This window comes from Coenobita brevimanus, chromosome 56 (assembly GCF_032717465.1).
Source record: "Coenobita brevimanus isolate Jiangsu-jjx chromosome 56, ASM3271746v2, whole genome shotgun sequence".
NCBI classification, from domain to species: Eukaryota; Metazoa; Arthropoda; class Malacostraca; order Decapoda; family Coenobitidae; genus Coenobita; species Coenobita brevimanus.
Window position 1 is genome coordinate 27,727,584 of NC_137009.1, and position 21,051 is coordinate 27,748,634.

The 21,051-nt window shown below is 40.7% G+C and overlaps 1 protein-coding gene across 1 annotated transcript in view; it reads right to left on the bottom strand.

The window, feature by feature from the left end:
- The window catches only part of LOC145401676 (UDP-glycosyltransferase UGT5-like), a 137,909-nt gene that overhangs the window by 9,671 nt on the left and 107,187 nt on the right, over window positions 1-21,051 (bottom strand). The window contains exon 8 of the mRNA XM_080273864.1: window positions 4,601-4,692. Within this exon, the coding sequence (XP_080129990.1) occupies window positions 4,601-4,692 (92 nt within the window). The remainder of the gene's footprint in view (window positions 1-4,600; window positions 4,693-21,051) is intronic.

The window sequence follows — 21,051 nt, forward strand, 5'->3', positions numbered from 1 at the left end:
AACTGAGGTAATCAAGGAACAGACATGTTGGTTAGGCAGTAAGCATTACTGATGATGATTCTGAAGCTTTACATATATGAATGGGAGTAATATCAATCGACATGGTAATTTTATTCTCCAGTAGATAAAGACATCATGTACGATATGCATGGGACTCATTAACCGAATCAATTTCAGTGCAACAAATTTTAAGGTGATGGTTGAGGGTCAATGAAACAATCCCATTAGTTTTGTCTTAGCATATCTTTCTTCTGACACATGTCAGTGGAAGTAATGACTTAGTGTATATTTTATCTTTTGAAGAATCATTGGTATTACTTTCCATAAAATATTCCCTGTTTCATATCAAACATATGGTAAAAGTAATATTGCATTGAGATGTATCACCGTTATAGAGGGCTCAGTGTTTCATCTCCCAGCCTTACACCTCACAGTAACATTCCATTATGGAGGACATAATGAGGTCGCCAACTAATAAACTTAATGTTCTTATAGCAGTGTATCGAATATCTAGGTGATACGGAACAGTTGGTCACCCTGACTCGACTGGCCTCCGACCTGGTGGGGCGAAGAGGTGGTAAATCAGGATGGTAAACTGTTGTCACTGTTTAATTCCAACGAGTTTCCCTCAGTATACTATGGCAGCCGTTGCTTTAACAATAACAATGTATTAATCACATAATCTACACATATGTGAAGAACACATTCATCAAAACATCTTGAATTCCAATGAACGAGTAATGCATTCATGCCGATCTCACGATATCGTGTGGAGAACCTGCGAGTAAAGTTCTGCCAAATCTGGTATTTTTGTTGCTAATAAATTTCATCACACTTTTAAGATAAAAAGCTTGTAAGGAGCCCTAGTAAGAATGATTATTTAACATTAATGTGCCTACACAGTTGTCGATGATTATTCCTTTTATCCATTATAACCACACCAAAAATTACAGCAGCCAATCAGAATCACCGTTACAAGTGGCTAAATTCATTCATAGAATTCTAGGCTTGACTACGGCAGGTTACCAAGTATTTCCAACCAGCCACTTGACATGCTGCAGATTCAGTTATGTCCAGAGCTGCATACCAGCCAAAATTCATCAAAAAGGAGCAAGACTGAGATAGTCAAGAGAGGAGTACAAAGACGTCATGGAAGCATTCATCCCTGCATCACTAAACCCAAGAGTCATCAACAACCGAAGCTGCGTGCAACATCTGGTGAGAACAGTACCTCACAGGCAGACTGAATTTGGGTGCCAACAAACTGGCAAATGTCAGGCATGACATAGTCAAGAACAAATGAGTGACAGACGTTAAACTTATGTTCATCCAGAATAAGAGTAAGGAGAATGTTCCCAATGCCAACACTGAGAATATGAACATCAACAGACCATTGAGGCACAAGCAGCTGAAGAGGAAGAAGAAGCACAAACCAACAGTGCTGACCCTTCTGAGACAACGCACCAAACAGAGACAGTCCAGGAGGAAAACAAAAATAAGAAAGCAACAGAGATGACAACATGCATCCGGAATAGTTGTGAAATCTTGAAAGAAATGTCCATTAAAGAACGACCACCAATCGCCTGGATAAAGAATAGCGGCCAGTTCAAAGAATCCTTCATACTCGAAAACGAGGCCATCCAAACAAACAAGGATGAGATTTCAAGAAATCAACTAGCTAATACACGCAGCTACTTCAGCCATTGCAAACACATTAGGGGAAAGATCAAGAAAGCAACAGAAAAAGAACAGAAAACAACCAGCTTGGAAGAAGAAAATTCAGAGGGAAATAAGGAAACTACAGGGACAACTCTCCTGGGCAAAACTGATTCAGCATCAAAGAGAGGAAAAGGAAACAGGTGGAACTAGCTCAACATCAAACAGTCAAGGAGGTGCTGAAATAACAGATTCAAAGAAAGTCAAAGAGACTCAGAAGATCTGACAAGGAAGAGAAATTCTTCAGACAGAACAGTATCTTCAAAGAAGATACCAAGAAAATCTATCGTGAATGTGGCAAGAAGACAAATGTTAATGAACCATATGCCAATAAGGAAGTCGAAGACATCTGAAGTAAGATCTGGGAGTACTACATAAGACTCAGTGAGGGAGTTCCTTGGATCCGGCAACACCGGGACTAATGCAAAGACATAGAATCAAGAATGGTCAGACATTACTGCCACAGAGACCACTGCTGCTATCAACAAGACGAGCAACTGGAAGTCAACGGAGATAAAGGAAACTGCCAACTTCTGAATCAAGAACATGCCTAGTATCCACAAAGACCTCACATGGGCCTACAATGACATTGTAGTGAATCCAGAAAAATGCCCCGAGTGTCTCACAAAGGGAATCATATACCTGCTCCCAAAGACAGTTGAGACAGCACCCAAAGAATTACAGACCCATCACCTGCCTTCCAGCAGTGTTCAAGACACTCACTTCCATCATCACCGAGAGGACCTACAGCTTCCTTGACAAAAACAGCTTGCTACCACCAGAAGAGATGGGATGTAGGAAAAGACGGTATGGATGCAAGGACCAGCACCTTATCAACAAAGCCATATTCGAAGGAGCCAGGTCAGTCAAAAAGAACTTGTTAACAGAATGGAGTGATGACAGGAAGGCATTTGACAGTGTGCCACACTTCTGGATAGAAAAGAGCCATGTGGCCAACTGAGACTGTCCGATAACTGTTTGATTCATCACAGAGAGCATGAAGACCTGCAATACAACTAAATCCTCATCGTGAAAATGGGGCATTAGGACCTAGACCAATCAAAATCAGGAGTGCGATATTCCAAGGAGATTCACTATCACCGCTCTTCTGCCTCGTGCTGGCTCCACTCAGCAATCAACGGAACAACAACAGTTATGTAAACAAATCACAGAATGGCAGACTGCACCACCTGTTCTACATGGACGACCTCAAAACGATAACAGCCAGCAGAAGCGTCAAATGACGTTCGTCAAGACTTTCAGTGATGGTATGAAGATTGAGGTTAGACTGGACAAATATTCCAAAGCCCTCTTTAAGAGAGGAAAGCTGATGAAAACAACAGATTTAAACCTTGACATTGTCACCAGGATCTAAGAGCTGGAACATGAGGGCTCATAGAAGTACATAGGAATTAATGAAGGAGATGGCATACAACACTCGGCAATGGTGGAGAAGATCCATGAAGAATAGTACGAGGGTGTGTGCATGGTACTGAAGAGTGAACTCAATGCAACTAAAAGATTTGAAGCTACAAACACCCTAGTGATACCTGTAGTGATGTACAGCTTCGACATGATAACGTAGAAACTAAATGATACCAATAGACTAGACACCAAGACACAAAAGATGCCCACCATGCAGATGCACCACCCAAAAGCAAATGTTGACAGGCTGCACCTACCAAGAGCTTCTGGAGGACGAAGCCTGATGCAGCTCGAACTAGCCTTCAAAATTCCCACCATAAGGCTAGATGAATACTTAAAAAAAAAAAAAATAAAAAAAAAAAATAAAAAAAAAAACTCTCCTCCAAGTAGCAAAATATCACGAAAACAGAGGGAAGAGCAAACTCCACCATAAAAGAAGCTGCAAAATTAAAGAAAGAGCTTGGCAGCATAGAAACCCCACCAATCGAAAATGAGACAACTACTGTCTATGCCAAACTAATGAAACAGAAGGCAAAATACCTCTGCCAGCAACAGATGCAAAATAACTGGGAGGACAAGGCGATTCATGGCAAGTGACCAAAAGGGGTAAAAGAGGATGACGTAAACCAACAGACGACACACCAGTGCCTGCGAAACAGTAGACTGAAAGCAGAGACAGAGGGGGTCTGAACACAGCTGTACAGAATCAGTGTTGCCACCAGATCCTACCACCATCGCATCATCAAGTATGGAACAGACCCACAATGCAGGGTCTGTTGAAGGAATGAAGAAACTGTTGACCACTTGATCTCAGGTTACCCAGAACTGGCAAAGACCGGTTACATCCTCTAGCACAACAAGGCACAAGGTACCAGCTCTGGAAAACCTACAGTAGATATAACATCAAGAAACAAGAAAAGTGGTATGAACATCAGTTGGCAACAGTCACTGAGAACGATGATGTTGCTATCCTCTAGGACAGGCCAACATACAAGGACAGAGAGATAAAAGCCAACAAACCTAACATCACCATCAAGGACAAGAAGGAAAAGAGATGCATGCTAACAGATGTGGTAATTCCGTCAGAAACAAGCACTTATGTGAAAGTGACAGAGAAGCTGTCCAAGTACAAAGACCTAGAGACTGATATAGGCAGGATGAAGACCAAAACAACACCCGTGGTCACTGGAGCACTAGGCCTTGTGAAGAACAACCTGGAACAGTATACTAACCGCATCCCACGCAACTTCAGCATCAATATAGTGCAAAAGATATCCCTGCTTGGAACAGTACACATACTGCAGAAGGTGCTGTCAGTGAAGTGATATCTGCCCTATAATTCCTCAGGTCCCTAGTTTGGACCCAGCCCTACAGAAAGTAAAACATAATACACGATAGGGAAAAGTAGTAATAATAAAATGAAATACACCATTCTAGTGAATACATTACTCTGACTCACTTCTCTGGCATGCTGGATGGTGTCACTACTGATCCCAGGCTGAAGAATATATACCCATCTTTGCCAGCACCTTGCACCCAGTCTTCTAAGTCCTGAAGAAAAAACAATACATTCTTGTTCTTTTAAAGAGATAGAAAAAAGGATTGTACATATGTGGTATAAAGTGCAAGAGATGGTTGCATATATATATATATATATATATATATATATATATATATATATATATATATATATATATATATATATATATATATATATATATATATATATAAAAACGAAGCAATACTTTCTCCAAGTGGAAAGCGAAGTCTAACGAGGAAGATGAATACCAGTGCTGGGATGAACAATGGTTTATTGATCGGGAACGTTGCGGCTTTACTCTATCCATCATCAGCCTTTAAAAAATGTGTATCTTAGATTTACAACAGAGAAGAAAAAGCAACGAGACTTATATTTCTCAATCACGTGAACATACAAGTAAATTAAATTATGAAAAAAGAAAAAAAAGAAAGGATGTGCCTTATCACTTAACACATAGGTCAGCAGTCAGGTAATAAGTAAAGGTATAACGTGAACAGTTGTTTAAACATTCCACATGACTTAATAAGTCAAAGTCATACTTTAAAAAAATGCAGAATACTGTGGCGGAGCAGACAACCAAGGATGGCAAGTGGGTGAAGAGAGTCGCTGCTACTCTTCTTGATGTGTCTTCACGGGAAGAGCATAGAGAAATCCCTTCTATACATTTCGTGGCCTGAGGCTTCTGAGTATTCAAGGATCTCTGAATAGCCGAGTTTCAGTAGAGTGAGACCAGTTTTGTGTGACCTTCCACGATGCACCGAAATCCTGGCGGTTAAAGGTCATTTGGTTTGACCAATTTAAGTTGATTTACATCTAGTACACTTAGATTTGTACACCACCGATGACATCAGAGAATCGTGGATATGGTCCTTGAACTTAAAGTGGTTGGATAGCACTGTTGATGGTTTAAATAATATCCTCATTGATCTATCTATCTATCTATCTATCTATTGCAGACGCCTTAATCCCTTATATGGGGTGGCCACAAACAAATCGCCTCCATGTCGTCCTGTCCCCCGCCATTTCACTGCCCTGCTCCCAGCTCACACCCCCTTCTTTCATATACCTCTCCACTCCATCCCTCCATCTCATCCTTGGCTTCCCCCTCCCTCTCCCTCCCTCCACCTCATTCACATACACCTTCCTCGTTAGTCTCTCACTCTCCATCCTCTCCACATGGCCAAACCACCTCAGTGTGTTTCTCCTAACGCTTCCTATCACAACCACGCCCACACCACAACGATCCTTCACTTCCCATTTGTCAATCTATCTTTCCACGTTACTCCACATGCTCCTCTCAAATATCTCATTTCCACAGCTGTCACTCTTAACTTTTGTCCCTCCAACACGGTCCAACCTTCACTTCCAAACGTAGAATTGGTATTATAATACTGTCATGTATTAACTTTTTCACTACCATGCTCACTTCCCTGTTTCTTATCACTGCTTTCAAAGAACCAGCAGCTTTGTATGGAATATATTCAGAGATGAGTGTCTTGATTCTGTTCTTTTCTTCAAAAGAACGAGGTCTTTAAAAAGGGGTTACAAAATAAACAAGAGCTTTTGGAGCAGTCTGAGCTTGTAGGGGAGGAGACATTATTTTGTTTGAGTTTTTTCCTATATGTGATTCAGTGAGGTGTGTGGGAAATCCGTTTAGCTTTATCATGTTCTGTAAATTATTTACTTCCAAGTGAAAGTTTTTGTAAGATGAAGTAATGTTAAATGGTCCCCTAAGTGCATATCAGGTCCTGTCAAATTTTTAGCACGGGGATGTTGGAAGTGAATTTAGTTGTCAAACCAGTGTATTTAGGCTTTTGATAGATTGAGGTGCTACGTGAGTTAGCTATTTTTCAACAAGTATATCCAAGAATGGTAGTTTATTGTTTAACTTTATATCAGACGTAAAATGAATGTTTGGGTGTTAATAATTGAGGTATGTTAAAACGGGAAAATATGGTTAGGTGAGGTAAAAATAACAACAATGATTCAACATAGCGTCTGTAAAGCAAGGGTTTGAAATTAGCTGGACGATGCTCGAGCCAACGAGATTCATGATAAGAACGCATTAGCAAGGGTCAGTACAAGGCGATTGTTCATTGCTACTCCGTCAGTTTGCTTGTATGCTGTACTTTCAAAAAAAAAAAAAAAAAAAAAGTTGAATCCTTCACAGCAAGAGATAGAAGTTTACGGAAGTCTTTTTGGGCAAAATCATTGACTTTGTAACTCTCCTTGTATAGTTGGTCAGTGAACATTCTGAAGGTTTAGTTAAGGGTATATTAGTAAAAAGGGATTTAACCCTTCCGTGGCCGTGGGTCTGGAATTTTTTCTGTGCACCCCAGGCCGACGCTGGGGCCATTTTCTGAAGTTTCGAAAACTGATTTTTTTTCTTGTCATATTGAAGAGAAAGTTCAGACGCACCTAAAAGTGCGAATCCCAGCTTCCTAGACCCATTCTGTGGCTTGCAATGGAGCGCAGAAGTTGCAGAAATATCAGCAACTGATATCTGCCACTGAGAGGCGCTGCTGCAGTGCAACTTCGTTGGTGTTGTTATTATTTTTTTTACCCCCCAAAACAATGCAAATGGTGCAGAAATGCTGCGCATATATGAGATATGATGATATCGAATGATTTCAGCAAATAATATGTTAGGAATGGCTGGAAAAAAATTATTGATATTTTTTCACCTTTTTGATATAAATTATGTTTATGGTACTTTCAAGTTATTTTTTAAGTTAGCATTGTGTCCATGCTTGGAAAAGGGAGTGAAAGGGTTGAATTTTCAGTCCTAAATGAGAAAATTGCCCATCCCCTGACGCTAGCCTCTCCCACGGGGGATGAAAGTGAAGGGTCAGGTGGATTAGCACCTGGTCAGATCCAATAGGGTGCTTCTGAAAAGCCTAGTATTTCATCAGATGGCTCCACTGTAGCAGTAAACACATTCCCGCACTGTTTAAAAAGCATAATTTTATTTGTTAAATATTTACACTGTTGTGTGAAATTGTGAATCATGGTAATGTCATATGCCGTAATATAAATAATACAAATAGAACACGTATATATAACGTATCATGAATTGTTTATATTTATCATAAACTGAAATTAAAATATCATGATGGCATGTAATGGCAATCCGCCATTTCAGTGGTCCTATATTATTTAATTTCTGCTACATTTAGTGCAAGTTAGATTATTAATACATAGTTTGTTCAGAGTGTAAAGTACGACTAGTGGGTATCTTGACTCTTCCACTCTCTATGTGGGCAGAAATTTAATGTTGAGTAAATAGTGGCATTCACCATCATAAATCATCCGGTCTGAGGAACCGTTCCAAAACCAAGATCGTTTACGCGTCATTTTTTGCCCGGTCTCACCGAGGACAGACGACTGGAAGGTAAACAAGCGAAGACATCGCCTCCAAGTGATCCACAAGATTCACACGGAGTCAAATTCAGTATTCAGCATTATATATATATATATATATATATATATATATATATATATATATATATATATATATATATATATTGAGTAAATACTACTGCATCCTCTTAAATGTCTACCCCCAGTGGGATTGCATCCAGGTCAAGAGGACTGGTATGAGCACAAGCTACTGACTCAGTCAGTGGAAGATCTTACAAACTTATGTGTGTGGACAGGTGGCCTGAAGACAGTTCTCACATGACCATACCATTAGGGACTTGCCAAGAGGGGGCAATGTGTGTGAGATATTGATGATAGGATGACCTTAAGGCATTTATTTGGTAGGCACTTGGTGAATCCGTGACATTACACGCCATCAAAATAAAATTTTTCATGGAAACTTGACATCCCTCGTGAAAAAACTTGAACACGGGACTGTCTTGTGGTGCGCATGCGTGAAGGAAGTGAGCAAAATGTTGAATGCCAGTATTTACTCAACATTAAATTTCTGCCCAAATAGAAACTGGATGAGTCTAGATACCCACTAGGCGTACTTTACAGTCTGAACAGAGAATGTATTAAGAACCAAATTTGCACTAAATGTAGCAGAAATTAAATAATATAGGGTCACTGGAAGGACGGATTGCCATCACATGCCATCAGTGATATTTTAATTTCCGTTTATGATAAATATAAACACTTCACCATACGTTATATATACGTGTTCTATTTGTATTATTTATATTTCGGCATATGACATTACCATGATTCACATTTTCACACAACAGTATAGATATTTAACAAAGAAAAATATGCTTTTTAAACAGCGTGGGGAATGTGTTTACTGCAACAGTAGAGCCATCTAGCGGAATACTAGCTTTGAAAGCACCCCATTGGGAATAGGGGAGTGAAGTCGCAGATTGACTCTCCCATACCACGTGTATGGCTAAAAATGAATCGTAATGCAGTTTCAAAAATACAAATAAGTCTAATTATTACAAGTAGAGAGAGAAAGCAGAAATAAGTACGTTTACTGATGGGGAAAGCAAATTTGTTCCGTAATAACACGTTCACCTTTCTCTATCATTTTACCTTGTTCTTTTCGCAATGTATGTTGCTGTCTGTCTGTCGTGAGGGTGGGAAAGTGTGATATTTTCTGCCTGGGTAAGGGAAAAAGGTAAAGCTGTCTGTTTCCCAACACTTCACACGGTCAAAATAAGATAAGCTCGGATTATCGCACAGTAACTGAGTGCGATATCATACTCATGTCCAACGCACGAATATATTACTTTCTACGTGATTTTGCAATGATTGCGAGTAATTCAGAGTTATAAACAGGAAAAAAGGAATTGGATAACAATACAGGAACATACACTGATACTGGCAAGGCTGGCAGGGTGGAGTGGAAGGGGCTAAATGTTTGTTGGGGCTACCTTCATATGGTCAAATTACGATAAAATCGGCATATCACACGGTTGCCTTGTAAAACAGTATTTACCATACCCTATGCCTGTTCACTTACATTACAAACAGAATCTGCAATCATTACCACTCTACTGTATCTAGGGCAAAAAGACTGTAATGATCATATAAGAAAACAGAAGGTGGCTGGCATCTGAGAAATAAATACAGAGCAGAGTAATTACTCACCTTAAGTGCATGATGCGATGAAAGAAGTCAGTGCAGGCGAACTTTTCCTGATCTCTGCCCTCCCCTAGCATGTCAAAAGTCATTAGAGAACTCATTGTCTGCAGAACACAGTCTTTGTACAAACTTCACTTACAAAACATAATCTACTTTACACAATACCAGTATCTTACACTTCTATATCTTCCTTCGTAACACTCGTCCACACAGTCAGTACTTTGCAATGGAATGATACTCGGGGACACAGGGAGTCAGAGAGGAGCCTGGCACAAGCGGCACTGCCAGGTGGTCAACTTCTGCTGCCGTGGCCGCCTTTCCGTGGTGGTGCAGACGTGGCAGTGCACCCGTGCACTCCTACCACCTCTGGTGAGACTTTGACCTTCAGGTGGTGGTGGTAACTTTTCAAGATAGTGCTGTGAAGTCCAGTCTCTCCCAGCAAGCCTGTTGGGTGTGTCTTGCACAACACTTGTATGCCCCCATGGCATTGACGACTGTGGACCGTATTCCTGTAGGACTTCATACAGCAAGTCGTGTATGAACTTACGCATACCGATCGTCTTTCCTGATTTCTGGATAGTAGTGATGCGCATTCAGCACACACACGTCCACCAAGTGGAAAAAGAGTTTCTTATATCACTATATAGAACGACGAATGCACTCCACACTACCAATCTGCATGTCACTTTTATCAACCAAACGCATGTTTGGATTGTAGTCTGTGATTGCATTTCGCTTGCGAATATGCTTGCCTGTCGCACAGTCTCGTTTCTCTGTGTCGACGAGAGTACCTGTTTGCACAGTTGACAGCATGTGCACATCATGCTTGTCTCCCCAATGCAGGGCAAGGAGATCCGTGCTTCACTGCAACACAACTGTGCCTCTTTCCTGCACGTCATCAAACTTTGGCATGCCACGTCTGTTGTACCATACGGTGCCACAGCAACCAATCCCACGTGAGTGCAGGTGCATTGCCAATTCAGGAGAGGTGTTCCAATTATCTGTGTAGAGGATGTGCCCTCTACCCACATAATTTTCCATCATTTGCTTCACAACTGCACCAGAAATCCCAAGACAATCATTATGTTGAATATCAGTCATTACACCTGTGTAAATAATCATATCAAAGACAACACCCATGTAACATTCACACAGTACAAAGATCTTTATGCCAAAACGATGCCATTTTGATAGGATGTACTGCCTGAATGATATACGGCCACGGAACAACATCAGCGACTCGTTGATCATGAGCTTTTGAAAAGCCCCCCAAAAGCATTAGAATTTGCCTCTGAAGTTTTCCAAAACAGTCCTAATCTGATGCAAACTGTCTGTTGGGTCATTGTCACTGAAATGAAAGAACCTGAGGATGTTCAGGTACGTGTTCCGTGACATGCACTTGCCGAATACATCGACCCTAGTCAACACGTCGGTGGTCCAGCAGTCGACAAGCACATGTTTTTTTCACTAAGGGCATCAGCATCGTGATTGCCATGGACACATACATGGTGGTCACCATCACGTCTGTCCAGTGTCATATCCTGTAGGTCTCCTCATGTGCCAGGTCAGCTGCCATCTGTGCAACAACTCTATTTGTCTCGTCGCAAATTAGTGTCACGAGCTGGAGGTCAAAAAATGCCAGAAAATAGCTCATTATCAAGCTTGCTGCTGTCAGTCCAGTCGTGTCCCTGATTCTGGAGTTTGTCTCGTCGAAGTCAAACATCCTGGGTCGAAAGGCCGTCATCTCTTCCCACCTGTAGGCTGCACGTGAAGGGGAAAGTTGCACTACTCTCTGTTGCCTTCCACTCTGAATTTTCAGTCCTAAATGAGAAAATTGCCCATCCCCTGGGGCTAGGCTCTCCCACGGGGGATGAAAGTGAAGGGTCAGGTGGATTAGCACCTGGTCAGATCCAATGGGGTGCTTCTGAAAAGCCTAGTATTCCATCAGATGGCTCCACTGTAGCAGTAAACACATTCCCGCACTGTTTAAAAAGCATAATTTTATTTGTTAAATATTTACACTGTTGTGTGAAATTGTGAATCATGGTAATGTCATATGCCGTAATATAAATAATACAAATAGAACACGTATATATAACGTATCATGAATTGTTTATATTTATTATAAACTGAAATTAAAATATCATGATGGCATGTAATGGCAATCCGCCATTTCAGTGGTCCTATATTATTTAATTTCTGCTACATTTAGTGCAAGTTAGATTATTAATACATAGTTTGTTCAGAGTGTAAAGTACGACTAGCGGGTATCTTGACTCTTCCAGTCTCTATGTGGGCAGAAATTTAATGTCGAGTAAATACTGGCATTCACCATCATAAATCATCCGGTCTGAGGAACCGTTCCAAAACCAAGATCGTTTACGCGTCATTTTTTGTCCGGTCTCACCGAGGACAGACGACTGGAAGGTAAACAAGCGAAGACATCGCCTCCAAGTGATCCACAAGATTCACACGGAGTCAAATTCAGTATTCAGGATTCTATATATATATATATATATATATATATATATATATATATATATATATATATATATATATATATATATATGCAAACGTGAGAACACATAAGTAAATATTACTGCATCCTCTTAAATGTCTACCCCCAGTGAGATTGCATCCAGGTCAAGAGGACTGGTATGAGCACAAGCTACTGACTCAGTCAGTGGAAGATCTTACAAACTTATGTGTGTGGACAGGTGGCCTGAAGACAGTTCTCACATGACCATACCATTAGGGACTTGCCAAGAGGGGGCAATGTGTGTGAGATATTGATGATAAGATGACCTTAAGGCATTTATTTGGTAGGCACTTGGTGAATCCGTGACATTACACGCCATCAAAATAAAATTTTTCATGGAAACTTGACATCCCTCGTGAAAAAACTTGAACACGGGACTGTTTTGTGGTGCGCATGCGTGAAGGAAGTGAGCAAAATGTTGAATGCCAGTATTTACTCAACATTAAATTTCTGCCCAAATAGAAACTGGATGAGTCTAGATACCCACTAGGCGTACTTTACAGTCTGAACAGAGAATGTATTAAGAACCAAATTTGCACTAAATGTAGCAGAAATTAAATAATATAGGGTCACTGGAAGGACGGATTGCCATCACATGCCATCAGTGATATTTTAATTTCCGTTTATGATAAATATAAACACTTCACGATACGTTATATATACGTGTTCTATTTGTATTATTTATATTTCGGCATATGACATTACCATGATTCACATTTTCACACAACAGTATAGATATTTAACAAAGAAAAATATGCTTTTTAAACAGCGTGGGGAATGTGTTTACTGCAACAGTAGAGCCATCTAGCGGAATACTAGCTTTGAAAGCACCCCATTGGGAATAGGGGAGTGAAGTCGCAGATTGACTCTCCCATACCACGTGTATGGCTAAAAATGAATCGTAATGCGGTTTAAAAAATACAAATAAGTCTAATTATTACAAGTAGAGAGAGAAAGCAGAAATAATTACGTTTACTGATGGGGGAAAGCAAATTTGTTCCGTAATAACACGTTCACCTTTCTCTGTCATTTTACCTTGTTCTTTTCGCAATGTATGTTGCTGTCTGTCTGTCGTGAGGGTGGGAAAGTGTGATATTTTCTGCCTGGGTAAGGGAAAAAGGTAAAGCTGTCTGTTTCCCAACACTTCACACGGTCAAAATAAGATAAGCTCGGATTATCGCACAGTAACTGAGTGCGATATCATACTCATGTCCAACGCACGAATATATTACTTTCTACGTGATTTTGCAATGATTGCGAGTAATTCAGAGTTATAAACAGGAAAAAAGGAATTGGATAACAATACAGGAACATACACTGATACTGGCAAGGCTGGCAGGGTGGAGTGGAAGGGGCTAAATGTTTGTTGGGGCTACCTTCATATGGTCAAATTACGATAAAATCGGCATATCACACGGTTGCCTTGTAAAACAGTATTTACCATACCCTATGCCTGTTCACTTACATTACAAACAGAATCTGCAATCATTACCACTCTACTGTATCTAGGGCAAAAAGACTGTAATGATCATATAAGAAAACAGAAGGTGGCTGGCATCTGAGAAATAAATACAGAGCAGAGTAATTACTCACCTTAAGTGCATGATGCGATGAAAGAAGTCAGTGCAGGCGAACTTTTCCTGATCTCTGCCCTCCCCTAGCATGTCAAAAGTCAATAGAGAACTCATTGTCTGGAGAACACAGTCTTTGTACAAACTTCACTTACAAAACATAATCTACTTTACACAATACCAGTATCTTACACTTCTATATCTTCCTTCGTAACACTCGTCCACACAGTCAGTACTTTGCAATGGAATGATACTCGGGGAAACAGGGAGTCAGAGAGGAACCTGGCACGAGCGGCACTGCCAGGTGGTCAACTTCTGCTGCCGTGGCCGCCTTTCCGTGGTGGTGCAGACGTGGCAGTGCACCCGTGCACTCCTACCACCTCTGGTGAGACTTTGACCTTCAGGTGGTGGTGGTAACTTTTCAAGATAGTGCTGTGAAGTCCAGTCTCTCCCAGCAAGCCTGTTGGGTGTGTCTTGCACAACACTTGTATGCCCCCATGGCATTGACGACTGTGGACCGTATTCCTGTAGGACTTCATACAGCAAGTCGTGTATGAACTTACGCATACCGATCGTCTTTCCTGATTTCTGGATAGTAGTGATGCGCATTCAGGACACACACGTCCACCAAGTGGAAAAAGAGTTTCTTATATCACTATATAGAACGACGAATGCACTCCACACTACCAATCTGCATGTCACTTTTATCAACCAAACGCATGTTTTGATTGTAGTCTGTGATTACATTTCGCTTACGAATATGCTTGCCTGTCGCACAGTCTCGTTTCTCTGTGTCGACGAGAGTACCTGTTTGCACAGTTGACAGCATGTGCACATCATGCTTGTCTCCCCAATGCAGGGCAAGGTGATCCGTGCTTCACTGCAACACAACTGTGCCTCTTTCCTACACGTCACCAAACTTTGGCATGCCACGTCTGTTGTACCATACGGTGCCACAGCAACCAATCCCACGTGAGAGCAGGTGCATTGCCAATTCAGGAGAGGTGTACCAATTATCTGTGTAGAGGATGTGCCCTCTACCCACATAATTTTCCATCATTTGCTTCACAACTGCACCAGAAATCCCAAGACAATCATTATGTTGAATATCAGTCAATACACCTGTGTAAATAATCATATCAAAGACAACACCCATGTAACATTCACACAGTACAAAGATCTTTATGCCAAAACGATGCCATTTTGATGGGATGTACTACCTGAATGATATACGGCCACGGAACAACATCAGCGACTCGTTGATCATGAGCTTTTGAAAAGCCCCCCAAAAGCATTAGAATTTGCCTCTGAGGTTTTCCAAAACAGTCCTAATCTGATGCAAACTGTCTGTTGGGTCATTGTCACTGAAATGAAAGAACCTGAGGATGTTCAGGTACGTGTTCCGTGACATGCACTTGCCGAATACATCGACCCTAGTCAACACGTCGGTGGTCCAGTAGTCGACAAGCACATGTTTTTTTCACTAAGGGCATCAGCATCGTGAATGCCATGGACACATACATGGTGGTCACCATCACGTCTGTCCTGTGTCATATCCTGTAGGTCTCCTCATGTGCCAGGTCAGCTGCCATCTGTGCAATAACTCTATTTGTCTCGTCGCAAATTAGTGTCACGAGCTGCAGGTCAAAAAATGCCAGAAAATAGCTCATTATCAAGCTTGTTGCCGTCAGTCCAGTCGTGTCCCTGATTCTGGAGTTTGTCTCATTGAAGTCAAACATCCTGGGTCGAAAGGCCGTCATCTCTTCCCACCTGTAGGCTGCACGTGAAGGGGAGACTTGCACTACTCTCTGTTGCCTTCCACTCTGAATTTTCAGTCCTAAATGAGAAAATTGCCCATCCCCTGAGGCTAGGCTCTCCCACGGGGGATGAAAGTGAAGGATCAGGTGGATTAGCACCTGGTCAGATCCAATGGGGTGCTTCTGAAAAGCCTAGTATTCCATCAGATGGCTCCACTGTAGCAGTAAACACATTCCCGCACTGTTTAAAAAGCATAATTTTATTTGTTAAATATTTACACTGTTGTGTGAAATTGTGAATCATGGTAATGTCATATGCCGTAATATAAATAATACAAATAGAACACGTATATATAACGTATCATGAATTGTTTATATTTATCATAAACTGAAATTAAAATATCATGATGGCATGTAATGGCAATCCGCCATTTCAGTGTTCCTATATTATTTAATTTCTGCTACATTTAGTGCAAGTTAGATTATTAATACATACAGTAGTTTGTTCAGAGTGTAAAGTACGACTAGTGGGTATCTTGACTCTTCCAGTCTTTATGTGGGCAGAAATTTAATGTCGAGTAAATACTGGCATTCACCATCATAAATCATCCGGTCTGAGGAACCGTTCCAAAACCAAGATCGTTTACGCGTCATTTTTTGTCCGGTCTCACCGAGGACAGACGACTGGAAGGTAAACAAGCGAAGACATCGCCTCCAAGTGATCCACAAGATTCACACGGAGTCAAATTCAGTATTCAGGATTATATATATATATATATATATATATATATATATATATATATATATATATATATATATATAAATATATATATATATATATATATATATATATATATATATATATATATATATATGTATATATATATATATATATATATATATATATATATATATATATATATATATATATATATATATATATATATATATATATATACATATATATATATATATATATATATATATATATATATATATATATATATATAAATAATACTACTGCATCCTCTTAAATGTCTTCCCCCAGTGAGATTGCATCCAGGTCAAGAGGACTGGTATGAGCACAAGCTACTGACTCAGTCAGTGGAAGATCTTACAAACTTATGTGTGTGGACAGGTGGCCTGAAGACAGTTCTCACATGACCATACCATTAGAGACTTGCCAAGAGGGGGCAATGTGTGTGAGATATTGATGATAGGATGACCTTAAGGCATTTATTTGGTAGGCACTTGGTGAATCCGTGACATTACACACCATCAAAATAAAATTTTTCATGGAAACTTGACATCCCTCGTGAAAAAACTTGAACACGGGACTGTCTTGTGGTGCGCATGCGTGAAGGAAGTGAGCAAAATGTTGAATGCCAGTATTTACTCAACATTAAATTTCTGCCCAAATAGAAACTGGATGAGTCTAGATACCCACTAGGCGTACTTTACAGTCTGAACAGAGAATGTATTAAGAACCAAATTTGCACTAAATGTAGCAGAAATTAAATAATATAGGGTCACTGGAAGGACGGATTGCCATCACATGCCATCAGTGATATTTTAATTTCCGTTTATGATAAATATAAACACTTCACGATACGTTATATATACGTGTTCTATTTGTATTATTTATATTTCGGCATATGACATTACCATGATTCACATTTTCACACAACAGTATAGATATTTAACAAAGAAAAATATGCTTTTTAAACAGCGTGGGGAATGTGTTTACTGCAACAGTAGAGCCATCTAGCGGAATACTAGCTTTGAAAGCACCCCATTGGGAATAGGGAGTGAAGTCGCAGATTGACTCTCCCATACCACGTGTATGGCTAAAAATGAATCGTAATGCAGTTTAAAAAATACAAATAAGTCTAATTATTACAAGTAGAGAGAGAAAGCAGAAATAATTACGTTTACTGATGGGGGAAAGCAAATTTGTTCCGTAATAACACGTTCACCTTTCTCTGTCATTTTACCTTGTTCTTTTCGCAATGTATGTTGCTGTCTGTCTGTCGTGAGGGTGGGAAAGTGTGATATTTTCTGCCTGGGTAAGGGAAAAAGGTAAAGCTGTCTGTTTCCCAACACTTCACACGGTCAAAATAAGATAAGCTCGGATTATCGCACAGTAACTGAGTGCGATATCATACTCATGTCCAACGCACGAATATATTACTTTCTACGTGATTTTGCAATGATTGCGAGTAATTCAGAGTTATAAACAGGAAAAAAGGAATTGGATAACAATACAGGAACATACACTGATACTGGCAAGGCTGGCAGGGTGGAGTGGAAGGGGCTAAATGTTTGTTGGGGCTACCTTCATATGGTCAAATTACGATAAAATCGGCATATCACACGGTTGCCTTGTAAAACAGTATTTACCATACCCTATGCCTGTTCACTTACATTACAAACAGAATCTGCAATCATTACCACTCTACTGTATCTAGGGCAAAAAGACTGTAATGATCATATAAGAAAACAGAAGGTGGCTGGCATCTGAGAAATAAATACAGAGCAGAGTAATTACTCACCTTAAGTGCATGATGCGATGAAAGAAGTCAGTGCAGGCGAACTTTTCCTGATCTCTGCCCTCCCCTAGCATGTCAAAAGTCAATAGAGAACTCATTGTCTGGAGAACACAGTCTTTGTACAAACTTCACTTACAAAACATAATCTACTTTACACAATACCAGTATCTTACACTTCTATATCTTCCTTCGTAACACTCGTCCACACAGTCAGTACTTTGCAATGGAATGATACTCGGGGAAACAGGGAGTCAGAGAGGAACCTGGCACGAGCGGCACTGCCAGGTGGTCAACTTCTGCTGCCGTGGCCGCCTTTCCGTGGTGGTGCAGACGTGGCAGTGCACCCGTGCACTCCTACCACCTCTGGTGAGACTTTGACCTTCAGGTGGTGGTGGTAACTTTTCAAGATAGTGCTGTGAAGTCCAGTCTCTCCCAGCAAGCCTGTTGGGTGTGTCTTGCACAACACTTGTATGCCCCCATGGCATTGACGACTGTGGACCGTATTCCTGTAGGACTTCATACAGCAAGTCGTGTATGAACTTACGCATACCGATCGTCTTTCCTGATTTCTGGATAGTAGTGATGCGCATTCAGCACACACACGTCCACCAAGTGGAAAAAGAGTTTCTTATATCACTATATAGAACGACGAATGCACTCCACACTACCAATCTGCATGTCACTTTTATCAACCAAACGCATGTTTGGATTGTAGTCTGTGATTGCATTTCGCTTGCGAATATGCTTGCCTGTCGCACAGTCTCGTTTCTCTGTGTCGACGAGAGTACCTGTTTGCACAGTTGACAGCATGTGCACATCATGCTTGTCTCCCCAATGCAGGGCAAGGAGATCCGTGCTTCACTGCAACACAACTGTGCCTCTTTCCTGCACGTCATCAAACTTTGGCATGCCACGTCTGTTGTACCATACGGTGCCACAGCAACCAATCCCACGTGAGAGCAGGTGCATTGCCAATTCAGGAGAGGTGTTCCAATTATCTGTGTAGAGGATGTGCCCTCTACCCACATAATTTTCCATCATTTGCTTCACAACTGCACCAGAAATCCCAAGACAATCATTATGTTGAATATCAGTCATTACACCTGTGTAAATAATCATATCAAAGACAACACCCATGTAACATTCACACAGTACAAAGATCTTTATGCCAAAACGATGCCATTTTGATAGGATGTACTGCCTGAATGATATACGGCCACGGAACAACATCAGCGACTCGTTGATCATGAGCTTTTGAAAAGCCCCCCAAAAGCATTAGAATTTGCCTCTGAGGTTTTCCAAAACAGTCCTAATCTGATGCAAACTGTCTGTTGGGTCATTGTCACTGAAATGAAAGAACCTGAGGATGTTCAGGTACGTGTTCCGTGACATGCACTTGCCGAATACATCGACCCTAGTCAACACGTCGGTGGTCCAGCAGTCGACAAGCACATGTTTTTTTCACTAAGGGCATCAGCATCGTGATTGCCATGGACACATACATGGTGGTCACCATCACGTCTGTCCAGTGTCATATCCTGTAGGTCTCCTCATGTGCCAGGTCAGCTGCCATCTGTGCAACAATTCTATTTGTCTCGTCGCAAATTAGTGTCACGAGCTGGAGGTCAAAAAATGCCAGAAAATAGCTCATTATCAAGCTTGCTGCTGTCAGTCCAGTCGTGTCCCTGATTCTGGAGTTTGTCTCGTCGAAGTCAAACATCCTGGGTCGAAAGGCCGTCATCTCTTCCCACCTGTAGGCTGCACGTGAAGGGGAGAGTTGCACTACTCTCTGTTGCCTTCCACTCTGAATTTTCAGTCCTAAATGAGAAAATTGCCCATCCCCTGGGGCTAGGCTCTCCCACGGGGGATGAAAGTGAAGGGTCAGGTGGATTAGCACCTGGTCAGATCCAATGGGGTGCTTCTGAAAAGCCTAGTATTCCATCAGATGGCTCCACTGTAGCAGTAAACACATTCCCGCACTGTTTAAAAAGCATAATTTTATTTGTTAAATATTTACACTGTTGTGTGAAATTGTGAATCATGGTAATGTCATATGCCGTAATATAAATAATACAAATAGAACACGTATATATAACGTATCATGAATTGTTTATATTTATTATAAACTGAAATTAAAATATCATGATGGCATGTAATGGCAATCCGCCATTTCAGTGGTCCTATATTATTTAATTTCTGCTACATTTAGTGCAAGTTAGATTATTAATACATAGTTTGTTCAGAGTGTAAAGTACGACTAGCGGGTATCTTGACTCTTCCAGTCTCTATGTGGGCAGAAATTTAATGTCGAGTAAATACTGGCATTCACCATCATAAATCATCCGGTCTGAGGAACCGTTCCAAAACCAAGATCGTTTACGCGTCATTTTTTGTCCGGTCTCACCGAGGACAGACGACTGGAAGGTAAACAAGCGAAGACATCGCCTCCAAGTGATCCACAAGATTCACACGGAGTCAAATTCAGTATTCAGGATTATATATATATATATATATATATATATATATATATATATATATATATATATATATATATATATATATATGCAAACGTGAGATACACATAAGTAAAAATTACTGCTTCCTCTTAATTGTCTACCCGAGTGAGATTGCATCCAGGTCAAGAGGACTGGTATGAGCACAAGCTACTGACTCAGTCAGTGGAAGATCTTACAAACTTATGTGTGTGGACAGGTGGCCTGAAGACAGTTCTCACATGACCATACCATTAGGGACTTGCCAAGAGGGGCAATGTGTGTGAGATATTGATGATAAGATGACCTTAAGGCATTTATTTGGTAGGCACTTGGTGAATCCGTGACATTACACGCCATCAAAATAAAATTTTTCATGGAAACTTGACATCCCTCGT